The sequence below is a fragment of the Aegilops tauschii genome, chromosome 7 (genome assembly GCF_002575655.3).
Source record: "Aegilops tauschii subsp. strangulata cultivar AL8/78 chromosome 7, Aet v6.0, whole genome shotgun sequence".
NCBI lineage: Eukaryota > Viridiplantae > Streptophyta > Magnoliopsida > Poales > Poaceae > Aegilops > Aegilops tauschii.
Genome location: NC_053041.3, coordinates 50,788,772 through 50,811,798, shown reverse-complemented (window position 1 = coordinate 50,811,798; position 23,027 = coordinate 50,788,772). Strand labels below are relative to the sequence as shown.

General features: G+C 42.0%; 1 protein-coding gene and 1 long non-coding RNA gene across 2 annotated transcripts; both read right to left on the bottom strand.

Annotated features, from left to right (window-relative positions):
• Window positions 1-10,334: 10,334 nt before the first annotated feature.
• Window positions 10,335-11,882, bottom strand: LOC120969999 (uncharacterized). Its single transcript, XR_005764766.3, has 2 exons — window positions 10,939-11,882; window positions 10,335-10,813 (listed from the first exon to the last, which is right to left on the bottom strand). It is a non-coding gene; the product is annotated as an uncharacterized lncRNA (long non-coding RNA).
• A 10,067-nt stretch (window positions 11,883-21,949) lies between these two features.
• On the bottom strand, window positions 21,950-22,642 carry LOC141026779 (uncharacterized). Its single transcript, XM_073503631.1, has one exon. It carries the CDS (start codon window positions 22,403-22,405, stop codon window positions 21,950-21,952), a length of 456 nt encoding a protein of 151 aa, XP_073359732.1. The 5' UTR covers window positions 22,406-22,642.
• Window positions 22,643-23,027: the final 385 nt, after the last annotated feature.

The window sequence follows — 23,027 nt, the reverse complement described above, 5'->3', positions numbered from 1 at the left end:
CTGATGTTTTTGCGAAGAAGAGCCGTCGATGCATCCTGGAGTCTCGTGTGCTGGATGAACAGGGTGGTGTCTTTTGGTCCTTGCAGTGGGTGCTCTGGTAGTTCTTTTGGGTTGTTTTGTTATGGCCGTTGTGGACTGGTGCCTGATGGTGGTGTCTGTAAAACTGGTGATACTTTGCGTAGGTGTTCGTAGTGCGGTTTTGGGTGACACTCAGGTTTTCGCCCCATGATCTGTTGTTCCTGATGACAGGCGCAGATAGTGGGTTTCCTGGTGTTGCCCCGAACTCGCTTTTTCCTCTTTCTCTCTAGCCTTTCTGGTTTCAGTTTCCGAGACTCTGTATTTCCGTTATGAAAGTAATGGAAAGGGGAAAAGCCCGGTTCGAAAAAAGATAGTATACTTTTCTACTTGTCCAAAGAATTCCAAATAAACTTAAGAATGCCAAATATCCACTACTTTCCCTAAACTTAAATTTCTCTTATCAGTAAAGTTATTAAGCTCCCACGAATTGGGGCGCTGAGCGAGATTGCAGGTTCAATTTTGCTTCTTACCGTCCGGTTTCTGCTTTCACGACTCACCTCAGTTGGCTTGGTCAGAACTGGGGCGGCCAGGTCCATGCAGCTACTGTACATGTCTACAGTTACTTTCTCTGTTCATGAATAAGTGTACATCTAACTTTTGTCTTAAGTCAAAGTTTTACAACTTTGAGCAACTTTCTAAAAAAAAGTAAAAGCATTTATGACACTAAATTAGTATCACTAGATCCGTTTTGAAATGTATTTTGGTAATATACCAATTGGATGTCATATATGTTACTACAATTTTTTATAATGTTTGTCAAAATTTTAAAACTTTGACTTAGACCAAAAACTACATGTACACTTATTCACAGACGGAGGGAGTAGTCGGTAGCGGAGGCATAAGGCAATAGAGCTGTCCCAAAAAAAGGCCTGCGTTGTGCTGCCTCGCAACACACCAAAATTCTTTTTCCCTCACCCAAGCCACCGCTGCGCTGCTTCCTCCTCGCTTATGTGATCTCGCAATTAATTTTTCCTGATCCGCATCTGAGAGGAGAAAGGCGAGCGACTATGATTTTCTCCACCCACCATCGACGGCCTCGCCATCGGCTGCAGTGGACTCCTCCTACTCCTTCTCGCGGTCGCTCCTCCTTCCTCCCTCGGGTCAATAGCTCCTATGCGACATCTTTGAGGTGCAATGAAAGGAGTGCGACGTAGTTGGCGAAAATAGTTGTAGTACTATGTTTCAGAGGCCCAAGTGGCCAAGGCCCACTCGGGCTATTAAACTGGTCATCAACGGGAGTGAGGTTATGTTTAAGACATGTGGGTCCTACTTGGCAGTGCATCTAGTTGCGGGCCCCACTTGGCAGTGCATCAGGTGAAACGTGTCCCCGTGCCTGTCTAAACGTGTACCCCTCCCACCCCCACCTCTTTGTTCTCGGCGGTGAGCCGACGTCGGCACCGGAGATCTTGTTCTCGGTGATAGCAGCGCGGAGGAGCTTTCGTTCTCGGCGACGGCGGCGGCTGTGGTGAGTGAATCCGGAACCCTGTCCCGTTCCCTCCGTGTCGAGCTAGATCTCACCGCATCGCCTCTGTTTCCCTCTGTTTTTTGGTGTTTTTGGTCGATTTGATCCAGATTTGGGTGGGTGGGACGGGGGCCTGACCGCGATGGAGCCGACAGAGACAACAACATCCACTAGGTAATCCCTTAATGTGCATACTTTCCAAGCTATGCGATTGTGTCTCATCTGCTTCCGCTAGCTCACCCCACACTGCCCCGAAACAGGGGGATGTTGCTCGGACGTTCGAATTCATTGTGGAATTCCTTCCTTCTAAGGCGAAGCTAGGTGATGGTAGCATGCGGGACATAGAGAGAGATACAATTGTGAAGTGGGAGATTGATTTTGCAGAGATTGATCCACAAGAACTACAGAGCATGGAAGAGAAGGCCGTGAAGAATGTGGTGAAAAAATTGGGGAGAGCATTTTTGGGGGTCCAAAGCAAGAGGTAGCATTGTTACGGTTTGATAATTGGAAGGGAGAGTATGTGAGAATTGAGGATGGTGAAGACATGGTTGATGAAATCGATCGACAAGATGGCTCCAAACATACTATGTTTCATGCGGAGCTTGTTGATCTGAAATCAAATTCTAAGGTTGGATATGTGCCCTCAAAGTTAGCTTCACAGATGGCAGATGATGATTGGGCTTCAGAGAGGCAGATAATTTTCATGTGTACAGGTGAAGTGACAGTATTACCTGAGGGAGGTGATGCAGAAGGGGGCTCTGATGGTGTTGGAAGGGTTGTTTCTGTTGATTGGAATTCAGTAGAATTAAATGACCCAACTGATTTAGTCATTGCACCAATGGATGACAGTGAGATGGCCAAATTTTTTGGCATTCTACTAGATGATGAAGATAAGGAGGAGAAGGATGGTGAATCTAGTATGCCTATTGATACTGATGCTAACAGAGATAGAACTGAAGATGTGGATGGACAGCTGATCCAAGATGCTGCAGATGATGTAGATGATGCACATGATGATTGATACGTCTCCAACGTATCTATAATTTTTGATTGCTCCATGCTATATTATCTTCTGTTTGGACATTATTGGGCTTTATTATTCACTTTTATATTATTTTTGGGACTAACCTATTAACCGGAGGCCCAGCCCAGAATTGCTGTTTTTTGCCTATTTCAGAGTTTCGCAGAAAAAGAATATCAAACGGAGTCCAAACGGAATGAAACCTTCGGGAATGTGATTTTTGGAACGAACAAGATCCAGGAGACTTGGACCCTACGTCAAGCAACCAACAGGGAAGCCACGAGGTAGGGGGGCGCGCCTACCCCCCCAGGCGCGCCCTCCACCCTCGTGAGCCCCATGTTGCTCCACTGACGTACTTCTTCCTCCTATATATATACCTAAGTACCCCCAAACGATCGGAAGAGGAGCCAAAACCCTAATTCCACCGCCGCAACCTTCTGTACCCACGAGATCCCATCTTGGGGCCTGTTCCAGAGCTCCGCCGGAAGGGGCATCGATCACGGAGGGCTTCTACATCAACACCATAGCCCCTCCGATGAAGTGTGAGTAGTTTACCTCAGACCTTCGGGTCCATAGTTATTAGCTAGATGGCGTTCTCTCTCTTTTTGGATCTCAATACAATGTTCTCCCCCTCTCTCGTGGAGATCTATTCGATGTAATCTTCTTTTGCGGTGTGTTTGTTGAGACCGATGAATTGTGGGTTTATGATCAAGTTTATCTATGAACAATATTTGAATCTTCTCTGAATTCTTTTATGTATGATTGGTTATCTTTGCAAGTCACTTCGAATTATCAGTTTGGTTTGGCCTACTAGATTGATCTTTCTTGTAATGGGAGAAGTGCTTAGCGTTGGGTTCAATCTTGTGGTGTCCTTTCCCAGTGACAGTAGGGGCAGCAAGGCACGTATTGTATTGTTGCCATCGAGGATAACAAGATGGGGTTTTTTTATCATATTGCATGAATTTATCCCTCTACATCATGTCATCTTGCTTAAGGCGTTACTCTGTTCTTATGAACTTAATACTCTAGATGCATGCTGGATAGCGGTCGATGTGTGGAGTAATAGTAGTAGATGCACGCAGGAGTCGGTCTACTTGTCTTGGACGTGATGCCTATATACATGATCATACCTAGATATTCTCATAACTATGCTCAATTCTGTCAATTGCTCAACAGTAATTTGTTCACCCACCGTAAAATACTTATCTCTTGAGAGAAGCCACTAGTGAAACCTATGGCCCCCGGGTCTATCTTCATCATATTAATCTTCCAACACTTAGTTATTTCCGTTGCTTTTTACTTTGCTTTTATTTTACTTCGCATCTTTATCATAAAAATACCAAAAATATTATCCTATCATATCTATCAGATCTCACTCTCGTAAGTGACCGTGTAGGGATTGACAACCCCTTATCGCGTTGGTTGCGAGGATTTATTTGTTTTGTGTAGGTGCGAGGGACTCGCGCGTAGCCTCCTACTGGATTGATACCTTGGTTCTCAAAAACTGAGGGAAATACTTACGCTACTTTGCTGCATCACCCTTTCCTCTTCATGGGAAAACCAACGCAGTGCTCAAGAGGTAGCAATGATGAGTTGGTAAATGTGTATGACAAGGAAAACCCTGTTATTGCAGTGGGGAAGTTGTTCCCAAACATGGATGAGTTTAGGATGTGTTTCAAGACTTATGCAGTCAAACATGAGTTTGAGGCCAAGACTAAGTGGACTGATAGAAAGAAGTTTTATGAAGATGTAGAGGTTTTGATGGAAGTGTCAAGCCTTGCAAGTGGTACATATCTGCTAGACGCCAACCTGATGGAAGTACCATTAGGGTGAATCAAATCCCTCACCAACCTACTTGTATTACAAGTTCACAGAGAGTATCAACCAGGACATCACAACTAAGGTGAAGTATAACACGGTGTGGAAGGCAAAACAAAGGGCAATGAAACAATTATATGGTGACTGGGCAAATACTTTTAGGATGGTTTATAACTTCAAAGCAGAGGTGGAGAAGAGGTCACCTGGCAGTGTTGTGGAGATAGATACTGAGGTAACAGAGGATGGAAGAGTCCTTTTCTCTATGTTTTTTATGGCTTTAAAGCCTTGCATTGATGGCTTCAAGGCAGGATGTCGTCCATATTTGAGCATAGACTCATCATTTTTGACTGGCAAGTGGAATGGTCAATTGGCAGCTTGCAATGCTTTGGATGGACACAACTGGATGTTCCCTGTTGCTATTGCTTATTTCAGTCAAAGACAGAGGTCTCGTGGACATGGTTCATGATGCAGTTGAAAAGATGCATAGGGCCAATGTCACCTTTGGCAGTCCACACAGATGCATGCAAAGGGCTAGAAAACGCAGTGAAGAATGTTTCCCCCATTGTGAGCAGAGGGAGTGCTTCGGCCATATGTGGATGAATTTGATCAAATAATTCAGAGGGGAAGAATTTGGTCGCATGTGGCCAGCAGGAAGATCTTACACTAAACAGACACATTCATATCATGTTGGTAAGATAATGACAGCATGCCCTGAGTTTGGTCCATGGGTGAACACCTACCACTCTATTATGGTATAGGTCAGGATTTAACACTGCCATCAAGTATGATCATATCAACAACAACTTGGTAGAAAGTTTTAACAACAAGGTGAAGCAGTTAAAAAATTTGCCTGTGCATGACATGGTTGACCAAATCAGGATCATGAGCATGCGCTTGTGGGAATTGAGAAGGAGGATTGGTGATTGTCTGCAAGGGGATAAGCTTCCTGAAGTGGTACAACATGTGGTCAAAAGGAGCAGAAATATTACACATTTATCTGTTGAAAAATCTTCTGTGTGGGGTGCTGAAGTTAGAGATACCAAAACTGGTAGAAAGCATGTTGTTAACACTGAAATGCATGATTGCACTTGTTTGGAGTGGCAGCACACTGGGAAACTATGTGGTCATGCCATACTTTTCTTGGCCTCCCGACCGAAGATAAACATGCACCCATATTTGCACGAATATTACTCAGTAGCAAGATTCAAGGCTGCATATGCAACTTCAATTCCAGCACTCACAGATCAGTCTCAGTGGCCTGAAGTGGAAATTGAATTTTCCATGTGCCCTCCCCTAACAAAAAGAAAGGCTGGCAGGCCTAAAGAGAGTAGATTCAAGGCATGGTTTGAGAAAGGCGGGAGTAGTAAAAAGGGCAAGGGAAAGAAGGATGCAAAGCCAAAAGGTCCCAAAAGGTAACAAAAATATATGCAAGTTGTGCTAGGAACTTGGGCACCGAGTTGGATCTCCCAAATGTTGTTACACTCCTGAAAGGCCAAAGTATGTGGGCATATGTTTGCATTGTTTACTATTTTGTTGCATTTTTTCAATTACTAACGAGTTGACATGCTTTATCTTTTTAGGAGGAAGCATGCAGGTGAGCCCCTTGTTGTTGAAGAGTGCTGGCCAAACAAAAAGGCAAGAGGAAATGGCTCTTGAAGAAAGACAAGTTTTGGTGAAACAATACACATTCAACCATACTTGGATGGTGTGGTGCAAAATGAGCAAGACTTGGATGTGCTGCTGCAAGACGAGCAAGATTTTGATGTTCTGGTGCCAACTGAAGATATGGGTACTTCTGAAGATATTCCAGCTGATGTTGTGCAAGCTGAGCCTATGTTGGAAGTTGAGTTGCCAACTGAAGATATTCCAGCTGATGTGGTGCCAACTGAGCCTATATTGGAAATTGTGTTGCCAACTGGTGATATTGGGTCTGATGATACTGCAACTGTTGTGGTGCGAAGTGAAGCTTGTGTTGCAGGCAGTCCAATGAAGAAAATCAAGAGCTTGAGTGAACCGGGTGTTGTACAACCAGAAACAAGCATTGGTAAAAAGAAGAAGAAGAAGAAATCGAGTGGTAGGAAGAAGCAGAAGTGAAAATTTGTTGAAACTTGTGTATTGCTACTATGCTGTAGTATTAAAATCTTGCCTGAATTTGTGTAATGGTATTTTTACTTTGATATGATGTGTATTTGTGTAATACTATTCAAATTTGAGACAAAATTCAAATTTGAGCCAAAATTCAAATTTGAAGTTATTTGGTCAGTGGTATTGGTGTTACAATGATTTCTAGACTATTATGCATGTCAGTTGATTAATCGGAGCACTTCTATTATGTGATCTGGACATGAAAAATGTGCTCCACATGACCTCCAAACCCCTCCAAAGCTAGGGAAAACAAACCCATTTGTAAGCAAGTTTTTTTCGACATTCTTTAAATGAGCCCACAAAGGAAACTTGACATCTAGTGTGTGTGTATAAGAGTCCTTCCTGATATTGGATCGTTTCGATCAAGTATGACATGTTTAATTAACACTAAACCCTAGCCCACTTCTCTTCAAAACCCTACAACCTCGTTCTTGATAGCCATGTTTTGTGTACGTTTTTTCATGAAAATATCCATAGTACAAGTATCTTATTTTCCTAGATACTTAGTCACGTAGAACGATGATCGGCACAAGTTATATATTTTTTCGATTTTTTTGAATTAGTTATGCTCAACCCTAACCGTTGAAAACCTCTCAAAACCCCTCAAAACCCCATCGAAACCCCGCACTCCTCTGGGCCATTGGATCACTGCGAATGGACGGTCTGGATCAGGCACTAGGGCTACGTCAGCGATCAGTGGGCTGCACTCTAATTGGCTGATTCGAAGATGCTCAATATTATAACACGCAGCATTCTGGACCATTGGATGGATGTGAACATAAGCAACGGTCTGGATCAGGAGCCACGTCACAGATCCGCGTGCTGCGCTTTCATTGGCTGATCGTTTTAGCCCATTTTTTTACGTTGTAAGACTGAGCAGGCCTGCCATGTGTTGTTGGGCTTAATTAAAGTGGCCCACCTGTTGGACTGATGGACATGGCGCTGCATTTGGCCTGAAAAGCATGCACGCGCGCGCAGCCCTGCTGCGGTCACCCTTGCAGCGTTCGATGTTGCATGCATGGCATCGAGCACGCCCGCCGACACCCTTGTCGCATTAAGGCTATTTACCCATTCTAGATGGGTCTAGATGCCCGACAATCGCTAGCCGCTGCATGCATGGCATCGCGCTCATCTCTTGACGCGTTTTTAATTTCTAGAGTGCTACGCGGGTCGTTGGCATTACTACCACAATGCATGCGCGTGTACACACGGGTTGGCTCGGGTGACTCGATGCCACATTGCTCGTTTCCCATGCCATTACAAGGGAGATGAAAACAAAACGTTAATACGGTGCACCTCGGCTATTTAAGCACAACCGAGCCTATATCTTCCTCTACATATTCCTCTCACTCTCCTTCATCTCCCATCTTCCCCACAAGCCGTCCCAAGATCCACTCGAAGCTAGAAAGCAAGATGCAGTTCACCGGGGCTACCTACCGTGTGCCGCTCATCTTCCTCGAGAGGCTCTACCCTGCCGGAGTCCGGGTTGAGAACACCCTACGGGTGTGGGCGATCTCGAGGTGGAGGGGGGCAAGGGGGCTGACCGAGTTCTTCCTCTCCGCCGGCTACCGCCACCACCCGAGGGGCTCTCCGGCCATGTTCCGTGTCGAAGAGGTCAGTCGCAATGGCCATCCTATCGGGCTCATCGTGAGGTTCACCAATCCCTTCGACGCCTATTACCTCCTTGGCCGTGTTTTTTGGTGTGGATGCGAGTTCATCGTATTCACCATGTACAACATCTTCACCGACTTCGACAGCGCCTTCCCCGCCGATGAGCGCATGCACACCCTCCCGTACCCCACCGATGACGACGAGTGAAGGAGTTGGCCATGGAGGAGAGGAGTTGGCCTTGGAGCAAGCAAGCAAGCCGGTGGTGTTTTATTATTGTCGTGTTGGGTTGAACTATGAACTATCTATGTTGTAATGGTACTATATATGTCGTGCTACCCTTATCTATGCAATGCTACTACTTATGCTACTATGTTCTATCTGTTTTTTTCTAACAAATACAGTGCAAAAGAATCTATTCTTTTAAAATTTATATGAACACCAAAGAAAATAAGTCACTAGAATTCATCGACATAGGATGATATATTTGCAACAATGATTGTGGTTCAAGATTACAATGGTGTAGAACTATAGATGAACCAAAATGTTTATAAAAACGATAGCAGATACAGCTATATATAGGTTAATAAAGACTACACTTATACTTAGTAATAACTTAATAAAATGAAAATCAGATGTAGAATGGTTTTTCCCTCTATCTCCTATACATAATGATCACATGCAGTTCCCCTGCATGGTTCACAAAAAGTTCAGATGAAATGTAAAGCACACTGTCCGTATGAAATTCGGATGAAAAATAAAATTAAGTTTACAAATAGTATTTTCATTCCTTATGAAATTCATAAACAAATAATTTAAACATATTTGGTCTACAATTAATTGTATGATTAATATAAGAGACTGGACTTTCAGCTCCCGGATGCAGGGGCACCCTCATGAACAGTAAATTCAAAATAATATGAAAAAATCGGAAAAGTCTGAAACTTTAGGGGATCAAATATGATCAAACATTCAACATTCATGCAAAGTTTTAGCATCAAAAACATTCGTGGAGACCTCGCCAAAAAATAAAATCAGTGTTCAAACTTATGTGTACTTTTGAGCACTAATTTTTTTTGTCGGGGCTCCTCGAGTGTTATTTCTGGCTGAAAATTTGCAAAAACATCAAAGTTTGATCATATTTGATCCCCAAAACTTCAGATTTTTTAAATATTGTTTTGAAGTTACTGTTCATGAGGGTGCCCCTGCACCCGGGAGCGTCACACCTTTCCCTTAATATAATTAATGAAAAATACAAAAATACAAGATGATGCAATAAAACAGCCATGATCATCATGAATAAGCTTAAAAGGGAGTGAGTCAAAGATAATATTTTGTACAATATTATCAATAGAAAAAATAAGCACCATAGAAGATGTGAATCTCCTGATACATAAGTGGGTAGGCAGCACTAATCAAGAAAAGATAATTAAGAATGCGACCATTGACTGATATGGCTAGAAGAAGGGACCTTTACGTACCAGAATTTCATGATTAGATTTAAGTCTTGGTAGGGAATTTCTCGAAAACCTATTCAATGATACAAAGGAGGAGTGGGTCAAAGAGGAAAAACACCAAGATTGGCATGAAAGCCCATACATGGTTTTTTATCGGTGTTGCAACCTGACATGCCAAGGAATTTATTTAAAACCTAATGCACTTTTATATTAAAAAGAACAACCTAATGCACTTGCATGTTTCATTGCGATTTTCATTTTTGCTATGATGACGTATACATGGTGTAAATTTAATCAAAATATAGTTTAGTGAAAGGTCATATAGTTGACATCGGAAATGAAAAATCTAAAGGGTCAATCTAGTCAATCTAGCCACTCAATCTAGTTATGCTATGATATAAAATTGTTTCTGCATGTGGCCGTATGCATCTCTCTGATGCAGAGGCCGGGGGATGACCTCCTTTTCTAAAAAAAATGATGTTTTCTTGCAATTTGCTTATCTTCATCGGAAAGAGTCCTGACTAAATCTCACTTGTCTTATGCCGTCTGATTTATTTGCGCACCATTTGTTTATTTTGATCTACTTTTTTTAGTTTTTCAGTTTTTAACTTTTTCCATGTCAGTGCTATAGAATTCTATATGACCGTCAGCCCACAACTGGCAAATAACCAAGTGGGTGATGTATGTTAAATAAACAAGTGGGCGATGTGCAAGTAAATGAAAGAGCATAATAGACAATCGAGTCAAAGCACCACAACCAAAGGATTTGAACTTTGTAAATATGCAAGACAACTAGTTACTCGGATTTCTTTCGTCAAATTTTTCCTTGTTGGATCTCCACGGAAACATGCGGGCTATCTAATGTTTAATTGGAACCTAATTGCCCAAACCATATAAGGTGCCTTTTATTACCGACGGACAAATTTTCCGAGCATATGGAATTCTATCCGAGAGACCCCGATGAAGGTGGGCATTAACCGTTGTAGGAATGGCACTTCTTCAGGCACTCACTCTTCGTCTTGTAACAGTCGCCATTCTTATCCTGGCAACAGTAGCACTGAGCACGGATCTCAAAGTTGAAATAACATACGAGATAGAGGCTGCAAAATTTCCCGTTTTTCTTGCTCTCGCCTACAGATGTTGAGTTGACGATGGTAGCGTTGGTACTTGTGTTCGTCGCATGATCATCTTGGTTGACCATCATTTGCTTATTATCGAGAGCACCTATATAGTATATTTAACCTTAGTATGCAGTACCGCAGATGTATGTTTGTATGTATGTCTGATCTGAAGAATTAGTGGCAAGAAGTTAACACAAAATTCTAAAGACGATGATGATATATACTTACACTGTGCACAAAGCACAAGGCATCCAATGAAGAATACAATCGTCGCCTGCACTAGGCTGCTCCCTCTCATATTGGTTATCTGTTACTTGACAAACTCAGTTCTAGTCGAGTGTAAGGTTCCAGTAGGAAATAGTTGGACTCCAAATGTGGCAGACACGGACGACAAGTCTATAAATAGCAAGAGTTAGAAAATATTTTAAATATTCATTAATGTACTACAAAAGATTGCAAGTGCACGAGATATATGTTCATTAATGTCGAGATTTTTGCACATATATATACCTATACTAATAGGAACTCCCGAGAAATTCCCACATCAATTAGAGAAATATAGAAAATGGAGGCCATTGATTTTGTGGGTCAAGATTATAACGGTGTAGATCTGATCTTTAATCATAGAAACGGAAAAAAAATTAAAACGGCTTTAATTCTCACGTATCTTTCTTATCTCTCTATTCCTCATGTGTATCTCTTTAATTACAGAAAAGGAAAGAAATTAAAACCGCTTTAATTTTCACGTATCTCTCTCTATCACTCTATTTCTCACGTGTCTCTCTATCAAGGTCCGCTTTAATTCTCATGTATCTCTCTATATCCCTATTTCTCACACATATCTCTCTCCATCTCTCTATTTTTCACGTGTCCCTGTATCAAGTCTCTATGCCAACCTCTGTTCTACTCTATCTCACATGTCTATCACAAATTCTCAGGCCTCTCTCTCATGCATATCTTCTTACACTAGTAGAAAACAGGGCTTTGGTCACAGCTCAATATACACATTAGTCCCGGTTGCATTACGAATCGGGACTAATGTGGGCATTAGTCCCGGTTCGAGCGGCTAAAGGCATTAGTCCCGGTTCAGATGAGACCTTTAGTCCCGGTTTGAGACACGAACTGGGACTAAAGGGTGCGATGCCCTTTAGTCCCGGTTTTTATCTCAAACCGGGAGTAAAGATGAGACCTTTAGTCTCGGTTTGAGACACGAACCGGGACTATAGGGTGTGATGCCCTTTAGTCCCGGTTCGTGTCTCAAACCGGGACTAAAGGGGTTCGTGTCTCAAAAACTACCCCCCCCCCCCCCGGTGTATCGTCATTTCAGTTTAAAAAAAACAAAAGAAAATGATAAAAACTTCAAAAAATAAAATCGTTCAAGATGTAGTTATATTACTACATCTACTAGTTAGGAAAATTTAAAAACTTAAATTTGGACATGTTTTGCAAAAAGTGTAGGGAAAAAGTAAAACGGCTATAACTTTTGCATATGATGTCGAAAAAAAGTATAATATATCAAAATGTTCAGCACGAAAATCCGCATCCGATTTTGATGGCCGTAGGCCTATTTGCAAATTTTTAGAATCCTTAAATTCTTAAAGGAAAAAAAGATATGCTCAAATTTCAATTTTTTTGAATTTTGGTTAAATCCTCAAATTCTTAAAGGAAAGAAACTGTGGTCAAACTTCTTATTCAAAAAATATTAGTGCTACTAAATAATTATTCAAGAATATTAGTGTTACTAAATAATTATTTCAGTTTTTTTGAATTTTGGTCAAATCAGGTCAAACTGTGGTCAAACTGTCGTCAAACTGTGTTCAAACTACTTATTCAAGAAATATTAGTGTTACTAAATAATTACTGTTTTTAGATTAATAGTTTCAAACTCAAACAGTGAAACGTGTGACTTCATACTCAAGCTAAACTTCTGAGGGTTAATTGGATTAACATCTTAGTATTGTCTGGAAAACAACAAGTGCAGACTTGGAAACGAGGGGAATAGAACCCGGAAGTTAAGCGTGCTCAGGCTGGAGTAGTAACAGGATGGGTGACCGGACGGGAAGTTAGACGATTTGGAATGATGAGGGGTGATTAGAGAATAGAGATTATAGATTAAATTGAACAGTGATGAGGAGTGATTAGAGATTAAATTGTAAAATAATTCAGAAATTTGAAAATCGGAAAAAAATTACAAAAAAAAATCCAAAAAATTTTCTTTAGTTACCAACCGGGACTAAAAGTGAAGCTCCAGACAGCGGCCACGTGGAGGGCCTTTAGTCCCGGTTCGAAGGGGGGCCTTTAGTACCGTCCCTTTTGTTCCGATTTCAGAACCGGGACTAAAGGCTCTCTAAAACCGGGACTAGAAGCCCATTTTGTACTAGAGTTATGAGGGTGCGGACACAATGGGCGCGAGTGTTTCTGCCTCCCTTGTCGCCTCTCCGTACTGTGGGATATTACGCTACAGCAGCAGCCCTGGCCGGCACCGGCACCGAGTTCATAAAGCCATGCATAGCAGCTTTGGTGAGGGCGCTCTCATGGGACCTGGTGACTGCTGCCGGAAAGGTGTCGTAGCACCCGGGAGTCCCGAACCCCTTTTATCTGGTTATTCAATGTTGATGAGATTGGTGAAGGGGTCAGTCGAACAGCAGCCGTGGTAGCATATTAATCCTATCCATTTTGACCAAACCAACAGCGGTGCTCCTAGGGACAAGAGCTGGGTAGGTCCACGCACATAGGCAGAGGCCCTCTCTGGAGCAGGTCTGGCAGGATAGGTAGATTACTGTTGAAATGACCACTCATAGGTTGTGCATGCGGCTATGCCACATATGGCGAGGTGAACAAAGGCCTAAGACGTTTCGTGTTTAAACAACTCTATTCTCTAGATGTCCCCTCCGTCCAAAAATACTTGTTATCAAAATGGATAGGAACAAATATATCTAAATCTAAAATATATCTAAATATATTTTCTTTTATCCATTTTAATGACAAGTATTTCCGGACGAAGGGAGTACTGTTGAAAACTGGGAGAGTCATGAACAAGAGAATATGCCAAATCTGAACGTATCTGTCTTATCTCTCGGTGGCTTTAATTCTCACGTATCTCTCTCTGATGTCTCTATTTCTCATGCGTATCTCTTTAATTACAGAAAAGGAAAAAAAACTCCTTTAATTTTCATGTATCTCTTTCTATCTCTATATTTCTCACACGTACCTCTCTCTATCTCTGCACGAACAAAAATACGTGATAGCAGTTCAAAGTGAAAACAACGAGCAATTCAACTACTATACATTTTGGAAGAGAATAAAAGAATACAAAACTAGAAGACTAAAAGTTTTGTTGCGAGAAGTTCACGTGCTTCTCCCTGCACGGTTCAAAATCTCTAGTGCGAGACATCCATCATTCATTTACATGTTAAAAAAGGCAAGAGCAACGTTCTTTTTGCCATTTCTAAAACTATTCGCGAACAACAACGAATTTGTGAAAACTATCTACATGAAAAAGTTTCTACTATTCATAAGCTTTCCAACGGTATATTATATGATTCACTTCAATGAACGGTTTAAAAGTTTCATTTATACCATTACAAACAAGTGTTTATGTATTCAGAAAAATCTATTTAACCGTGGCGAATATGAAGAAATGATCAATACAGGGAAGTTGTGCGTTTTCAACAGCTTTCCAGCGGTATATCTTTTGCTCAATTCCGATGAGTGGTTGGGGAGATACGGGCAAAAAGTAGCACGTGAAAAATAGAGTGAAGTTCAAACCGGCATGTTCGAGAAGTTCAACTTCTTCACGGAGTGCGTTTTTTGAAGACTCTGTTTTCGCGATGAAAACAGAACGCGTGATCTTGTCAGTTTCAAAATAACTTAAAAATGGATCGGAATTAGAAAAACATCTATTATATAATATTATCTATACTCATAATAATTTGTGACTCCCTAGATATTACTACGTTAATCAGAAATTAGGAGCTGTTAATCTGGTGGGACCGAGTTATTACGGTCGAGATTAACCCACATAATTCTAGGCTCAAAATATGATCAAGCTTGGAAAAAATAATTGTCTGGAAGGCCCACAAATCTCTACAAATAGAAATATAAGCTGAAGTAGAAAACCCACAATGTTTAGCCGAAGGAGATATATCCTATTGCCTAAAAAAAGAGATATATCGGTCAAAGGGGTGATATATATATATATATATACATATGCTACCTCTTGAGTACTGCGTTGGTTTTCCCTTAAAGGGGAAAGGGTGATGCAGTAAAGTAGCGTAAGTATTTTCCTCAGTTTTTGAGAACCAAGGTATCAATCCAGTAGGAGGTCATGCTCAAGTCCCTTGCACCTACACAAATAAATAAGAACCTCGCAACCAACGCGATAAAGGGGTTGTCAATCCCTTCACGGTCACTTACGAGAGTGAGATCTGATAGAGATGATAAGATAATATTTTTGATATTTTTATGATAAAGAGTAAAAGTAAAGAAAGCAAAGTAAACAGTAATGGAAATAACGGGAGATTAATATGATGGAAAATAGACCCAGGGGCCATAGGTTTCACTAGTGGCTTCTCTCAAGTGCATAAGTATTACGGTGGGTGAATGAATTATTGTCGAGCAATTGATAGAATTGAGCATAGTTACGAAAATATCTACGTATGATCATGTATATAGGCATCACGTCCGTGACAAGTAGACCGACTCCTGCCTGCATCTACTACTATTACTCCACACATCAACCGCTATCCAATATGCATCTAGAGTATTAAGTTCATAAGAACGGAGTAACGCTTTAAGCAAGATGACATGATGTAGAGGGATAAACTCGTGCAATACGATATAAACCCCATCTTTTTATCCTCGATGGCAACAATACAATACGTGTCGTTTCCCCTACTGTCACTAGGATCGAGCGCCGCAAGATTGAACCCAAAGCTAAGCACTTCTCCCATTGCAAGAAAGATCAATCTAGTAGGCCAAACCAAACTGATAAGTCGAAGAGACTTGCAAAGATAACCAATCATACATAAAAGAATTTAGAGAAGATTCAAATATTGTTCATAGATAATCTTGATCATAAACCCACTATTCATCGGATCTCGACAAACACACCGCAAAAGAAGATTACATTGAATAGATCTCCAAGAGAATCGAGGAGAACTTTGTATTGAGATCCAAAGAGAGAGAAGAAGCCATCTAGCTAATAACTATGGACCCGAAGGTCTGAGGTAAACTACTCACACATCATCGGAGAGGCTATGGTGTTGATGTAGAAGCCCTCCGTGATCGATGCCCCCTCCGGCAGGACGCCGGAAAAGGCCCCAAGATGGGATCTCACGGGTACAGAAGGTTGCGGCAGTGGAATTAGGTTTTCGTGGTCGCTTCTGATGGTTTGGGGGTACGTAGATATATATAGGAGGAAGAAGTAGGTCGGTGGAACCACGAGGGGCCCACGAGGGTGGAGGGCTCGCCTGGGGGTTTGGGGGGGTAGGCGCGCCCCCTGCCTCATGGCCGCCTCATTGATTGCTTGACGTCCACTCCAAGTCCTCTGGATCACGTTTGTTCCAAAAATCACGCTCCCGAAGGTTTCATTTCGTTTGGACTCCGTTTGATATCTTTTTTCTACGAAACACTGAAATAGGCAAAAAAACAGCAATTTGGGCTGGGCCTCCGGTTAATAGGTTAGTCCCAAAAATAATATAAAAGTGTATAAATAAGCCCATTAAACATCCTAAACTGAATATATAATAGCATGGAACAATAAAAAATTATAGATACGTTGGAGACGTATCAATATACACTCGGGGAGCCCACAGATATGCGTGTTGTCACAAAAAACCGCACAAGGGAGACGTGGTCGATCAGAAGACCCCGTGTACACTGTATGCGGCCTGAAAATATGTATGGGTACGGTGGTGTGTGATGTATTCAAATCCCGAATGCACAACTTCGATGGGGCACCAACTACATTACAAACCGAACGCCGTACCCGACCCAAGCCATGTTCAATACGTACGATGTTGGTTTCCCAGCTTCGAGGCGGGGGGGGGGGGGGGGGGGGGGTGGCGTCCAACGCATGCGATCAAACTTTATTTGGTCTAACATGGCACACATAGCAATAGGAAATCATCATGGTCAAACCCATCTCGTATGTCGGGTCAAAGGGATAGATTGTGTGGGCCCCCCTCGTTAATGGTCAAGGTGCATACATGCTCGATATGGGGGAGCCCACGGATATGTGCGGCATCTAGAAACCACACAAGGGAGAAATGCTCGATCAAAACACCCGTCCCCCTATACCCTTCATGGGCCCCAAAAAAATGTATGGATCTGGTGTGTGATTTGTTCAAATCCCAAAAGCACAAGTTTGATGGGGCATCAACTACATCAGTAACATTACAAACTGAACATCGTACCTCTGCGCCCAGGTTAAAGACGTACGATGTTGGGAACGCAACTTCGAGGCGGGTAGGGGGTAGGGGTCGGGTGCCGTCCAACGCATGTGCTGAAACGTGATTTTCTCTAACATAGCACACGGAGCACAGAGTAAAAGCTTCTCATGCGTTGGGTCAAAGGAATAATTTGTGTGGGCCTACAGATGTCGATCTTTCTTTGATTTTTTACAGCAAAAATAACCAATAAAAACATAGTCTACAAATTAGTAAAACAAGGATCCCAAAGTTTATATAATCACCATGACAGGTCACTATAGAGACATATATCTCTATAATGACTGTGTCATAGCGTTTAAATGAAGTTTGAGATATGCAACTTCCCACCGGGTCACCCATCCTTAGACTACTCCGGCCCGAGCATGCTTAACTTCTACGTTCTATTCGACTAGGCTAGCGGATGGGAAGCCGCCCCTTACTTATAGGAAGTGCCTCCTTGCCTTTAAGGTGTTTACGCTGGTCACCCTATGGGACCTAGTCGCTCCTTGCCTTCTATGAGCACTAACACTGGCAACGGGAAAAGAATGGGAGAAGAGGCGAGAAACCGATGGGAGGAGTGGTAGGAAACGGTAGCGTGTTTGGATATATAACGACATTAATATAGAAAACTTAGTAGAGAAGGAAGTGTGAGCTAGCACGACGCATGCGCACAGTGCTTACCCATATAAATAAAATAAAATCCAGAACTGCATGTGCTGTCAAAAGGGATGAGGATTGCCGTTCGATCTACGAGCATCAAACGGTGCAGACGTACAATCCCACGGTTTGACAGGGGGGCATCGGCCACGGTTTGACAGGCCCACGTTTTTCGTGAGTGAATCGTGTGCTATTTGAAAACATTTCGTGAGAAGAATCTCGGTTTTTAAATCCCCGTAAATCCAAAACTCAACCAAAAATCGTGAAACTTGGCATGGTGTCACGAGACAAGGCACATATATGCTATTTTTCAAGCACCATGACTAAATGTCGTGAGATCGTACATCCTTTGCTTTGTAATGGGCCATCTCGTTTCTCATGCTTTCTTTCTTTCTCTCGCCCCACCACTTCATTAGGATAATTCTTTTCAGTTTTCCGTCTTGAGTTGGTTTCTATACCGCTTTTCCATTTTTTTTGGTTGGATTTTCCAATTTTCTGTTTCTTTTCTATTTCTTCTAGTTTTCTTTAGATTATTTTTGAGTTTTTTCTTTCTTTCAAAAATGTTCACAAAATTAAAAAAGCTTTCATGGTTTCCAAGAATATTCATGCAATTTAAAAAACTCATTAATTTTTCTAAAAATTCAAATCTTTAAAAGAATGATAACATTTATTATAAGATGACCACAACTTTCTAAATATTTTACTCTAATAAATATTCTTGTACTAAGAAATATTTCTTGTTTTATTATTACTAGCACATATGCCCGTGCGTTGCAACGGGAGATAAAATAATATGCATTTAAAGTCAGTGGGAGTTATATGTGCATGCAAAACCCTGTGCGCACACAAAAAAAGAACATTTAGCTTCTCGGTTTCATCGTGTGTGATGGAATCAATCCGCTAATTTTTTTATTCATTGATCAAGGACATTTAAGAGTTTTGTTACATCATCGTACGTCAAAGCTTGATGCGGGATGCTGTGGCGGCGCCGGTGGCGGTGGATCTTGGGATCCAGTTTCTGAGCTCGTGCAGGGCACGCATGGCGGCCGGAGCTTTCTTCGGCGTCAACCCCGCTTGATGCGGGATTGCGGCGGTAGTTGCCATTGTATGGGCGACGACAGCGGCTGACGCGGTGATGGGTGCTCCCTGTAGCACCCGGAATCGGGGCAGCGGCCCCTCTTCATCAACGGCGGCGGACACCGGGGTCGTGTGGGCGACTCGGAGTCTGGATCTCGAGGTGGCGACAACCTTCTAAGGCTGGTGGCGGTATGGGACGTCCCTTCCATCAACAGATCGGGTTCGATGCGGCTCGGTAGGTGACACATGTGACTCTTTCGGAGTTGTTAGGCAGTACCTGTCGTCGGCAGGTGAAGCTACCGGGTGGATGTGCTACCGGAGGATGTTATGCACAACGTCTTATGTGTAGACGTTAAATCATGCCTGCTATCGGCAGGTGACGCACGATGGCTCTAGTGGAGGGCTCATTCTTAGCCTGTTGCTATTGGATAGAAGGTGGTGCGGCAGTAGTGGGGGCAGGCGGTATGAGATGTCTTTATCTTCCATTGTCTTCTCCAGAGGTATCCGAATATCCGAATATCGAGGGGTTGGTAGACGGATAAAGGCGGATGGTACAGGAGGCCTCAACGACGATTATGCACTTCGGTGGAAACACAAGATCTGAAATCGGGCTATGTCATGTCGCGCATGCGTCGTGTTTTCGTTGAAGGTGGTGGATCGAAATTTGGCTTGGGGATGAGAATCCAGAGTTCAACCTTGTGGTGGACTCGCCATCATTGGTGCACGTCTGACGTTTTCTTGAAGGTGTAGCCTAGGAGTTGTGTATTTTTTGTCTCTGTTGTGCTTTGTAACATATGGTTAGTGGCTATCTGGGGAAGTTGCTATCACGAGGTATTTGGCCTCAGGGTTTGTTTTCCATTTTATTTCCGAGTCGAGTTTCTTTGGCTGCTAGATTTTGGATTTTCAATAATATATGGCTGCATGCATCGTCCTGTGCAGAGCCCAGGGGTTATCCTCCTTTTGAAAAAAATAATTACGTCAGAGAAGGCCCATGAGTTATTCAATCTACTTTTCCTTTAAAATCCTTTTAGTGGAGGGGATTTTAAGGTAAGAAATTTCTAAATATATTAAGAAACATGAACAACTTTTTAAATCTTGAAAAGTTTTTGAAAATTATGTACACTTTCGGAAAATCGCAAAAGAAATATGATAGGGAACTTATTTTAAAATTCAGAATTCTTTTCTCAAAACACCAACTTTTTTATAAAAACATTAACATTATTTGAATTTCTGAACATTTTTTTAAAACGGGAATATGTGTTTTAAATTCATAAGATTTTTAGAAAATGTGTATCTTTTATACACGAACATTAGTTTAAATAGTGAAAAATTCAGTAAAACAAGAATATTTTTTCGAATTTAGAGCATTTTTTGAAATGCCATTTTCTTTTAGAAATCTCGAACAATTTTGAAAAACAATAATTGTTTTTGAAAAATTGGAAACTTTTTGCAAGTTCCAAATATTTTTCAATATAATGACGAAAATTTGGAATTCTGAAAATTTTCCATTTTTTTATTTTGAACGGTTTTGAGAATTTTTAATTTACTAAATAAATTCTCAAAGAAAAATAAATTTCAAAGGAAAAAATGAGATAGGGAAAGAAGAATAAAAATGAAAGGAAAACACAGAAACAAAGAAAAATGCGCCAGCCCATTATTTGTTGGCCTGGGGGAAATTCAACTAAAAAGCATGATCATTCTTTGAATTTATGGACATTTTTTAAAACAGGAACATGTATTTAAAATTCATAATATTTTCAGAATATGTGTATATTTGATCCCCGAACATTATTTTTAATTGGGAAAAATTTAAATAAATTTAATATATATTTCAAAAAAATTTAAATGCCATTTTATTTTTAGAAATCTGGAACAATTTTGAAAAAAAGAACTGTTTTTTGAAAAAATGAGAAACGTTTTGCAAGTTTCGAATAATTTTTCAAAATAGAACCAAAATTTTGGAATTCTGAACGTTTTACAGTATTTTTTTATTTAAGAAATACATTCTAAAAATAGTGGGATTGAAAAAAAAGATAGGTAAAGGAGAATAAAAATATATGTAAAACACACGAATTAAGAAAAAGCCAGCCAATAATTGGTTGTCCTGTACGAAACTCCAACTATTTCACGCCCAGCGCGTAAAATAGAATTTGTCAGCTACATGGGCAGAATAAATAAGGGGGCTGGCTTTGCTGGGCCACAGCGCGCGGCCCACGCACGAAAATTCTTTTTCTATTAGACAAACGCATAAGAATTTAGTACCATGTCGAATAGAAAACAAATTATTTTTGGCGGTGAACGGATGAACAACCATATACTTTTTAATCCTCTTTTTGGAAAATAGAAATGAAAAGATGCATGATATTTTGGATGGAGAAAGAATAGTTGGTGTGGTGGATCTTGAGATCAAGAAGTCGAGTGTATATTCTACCAAGCACTAGAGCGCTTCAGAAAGATAAATGTATGGAATTGAAAGGAAGTTGTGTAAATTTCTAGCATGTGTCTTGATGAAATAAATTGTGAACATAGTGCGTTGTCGCCCAAATATAAGTGAAATGACCTTTACAGACACATGAGATGCAAGTATGTGAGAGAATACCTAGAACATCTGAGGTTTGGAACAGGAGCAAAATACTAAAAAATGAGGGTTATCGTACGTATAGTATGTACTATGAAGTAATTAGCCTACTTTGACGGCATATGGTATATGGGCTCACAAAGGTGTAGCGAAGTGTGTGAGGCATAGACTGCTAGATCATGTTTTATCGGCAAGGATGCACGGATCACACACACACACACACACACACACACACACACACACACACACACACACACACACACGTAGTTTACATCTGATTTTTACACACAAGGAAGGCCAAAGTATGTCAAGATGGTCAGGTGCCTTCGATTCGGAACGACATGTCCAATGTACTAGGTGATGCATCTATCACTACGTACAGTTTTCAAGGTTGGGTCTTCTTGACCCCGACTTTCGTGCATGCATGGAGACTTGATCTCGATCAAAAAGCATCTCAGCTTCGAGCCTGGTGCCCGACGTCGACCGGAAGCTCACCCTAAGCATCATCATCATCATCATCAGTTTCCATGTCGTCCACAGGAACATCGCCAAACACATGCAACCCCAAGGCAGCCATCCACAAGAAATGTAGGTGTGCAGCAGTACAATCTGCGGTGGCGGTGGGCGCCGTGACGACCTCGCGACGGCACATGGGGCAGCTCTCTTTCTCCTGCAGCCACCTCTCTACGCACGGCCCGTGAAAGCGGTGCCCGCACGGCGTCTCCTTCCACGCCGCCGCGTCGTCCCTCTCCAAGCAGATCGGGCAGCTGAGATCATCGTCGTCAGACGGCGCGTCCACCGTCTTCAGCGCCTCGGCCACAAACGCGGCCAACTCCAGGTCATCTGCATCTCGCACGACGCCGACGCCGACGAAGTCCTCGGGTATAATGTCCTCGTGACCACCTTCTTCTTGTAGCAGGTCCATGGCAAGCGACGGCATCAAGCTAGCCATCGCGCGTGAGAGAGAACGAAGAGCTTGATCAGTTCCTCGCCGGCTACGTACGTAGGTACGTACGTGATGGTGAAGTGAAACCGGATCTGATCGTAGGAGATCGATGCTCGGGGAGGCAATGGGAATATGCGAGCGTGCGGCAGTTTACTTATAGTGCTTGGGCTTGGATCGTAGGAGAGGAGATCGATCGGGAAACACGTTCTCGTGCCGGAGTAGGATATGGTTGCCACGGGTACGCCCGACTTCATTTCTATATCGATCCCGATCCGGCAGGAAGGGAAGCAACGAGTTCGTCTCTGATCGGCATGTTGGGCAGTTGGAGTCCGTTATGGGGGGATTTTCCAATGAAATTTATACTGAACTTCGGATTACAGATTACCACGGGTACGCCCGACTTCATTTCTACTGAACTTCGGATTTCAGATTACCACGGGTACGCCCGACTTCATTTCTACTGAACTTCGATTTCGGATTTTCCAACGAAATTGACCGTGCAACTCTGTTTTATTAGAAACACGGTACAGAGCCAAACGCTCATCCACCCATCCCTATGAACACACATCCTACCTCTATGAGCGCCTCCGAGTGACCGAACTGGCACATCATCTTGACATTGACGAAC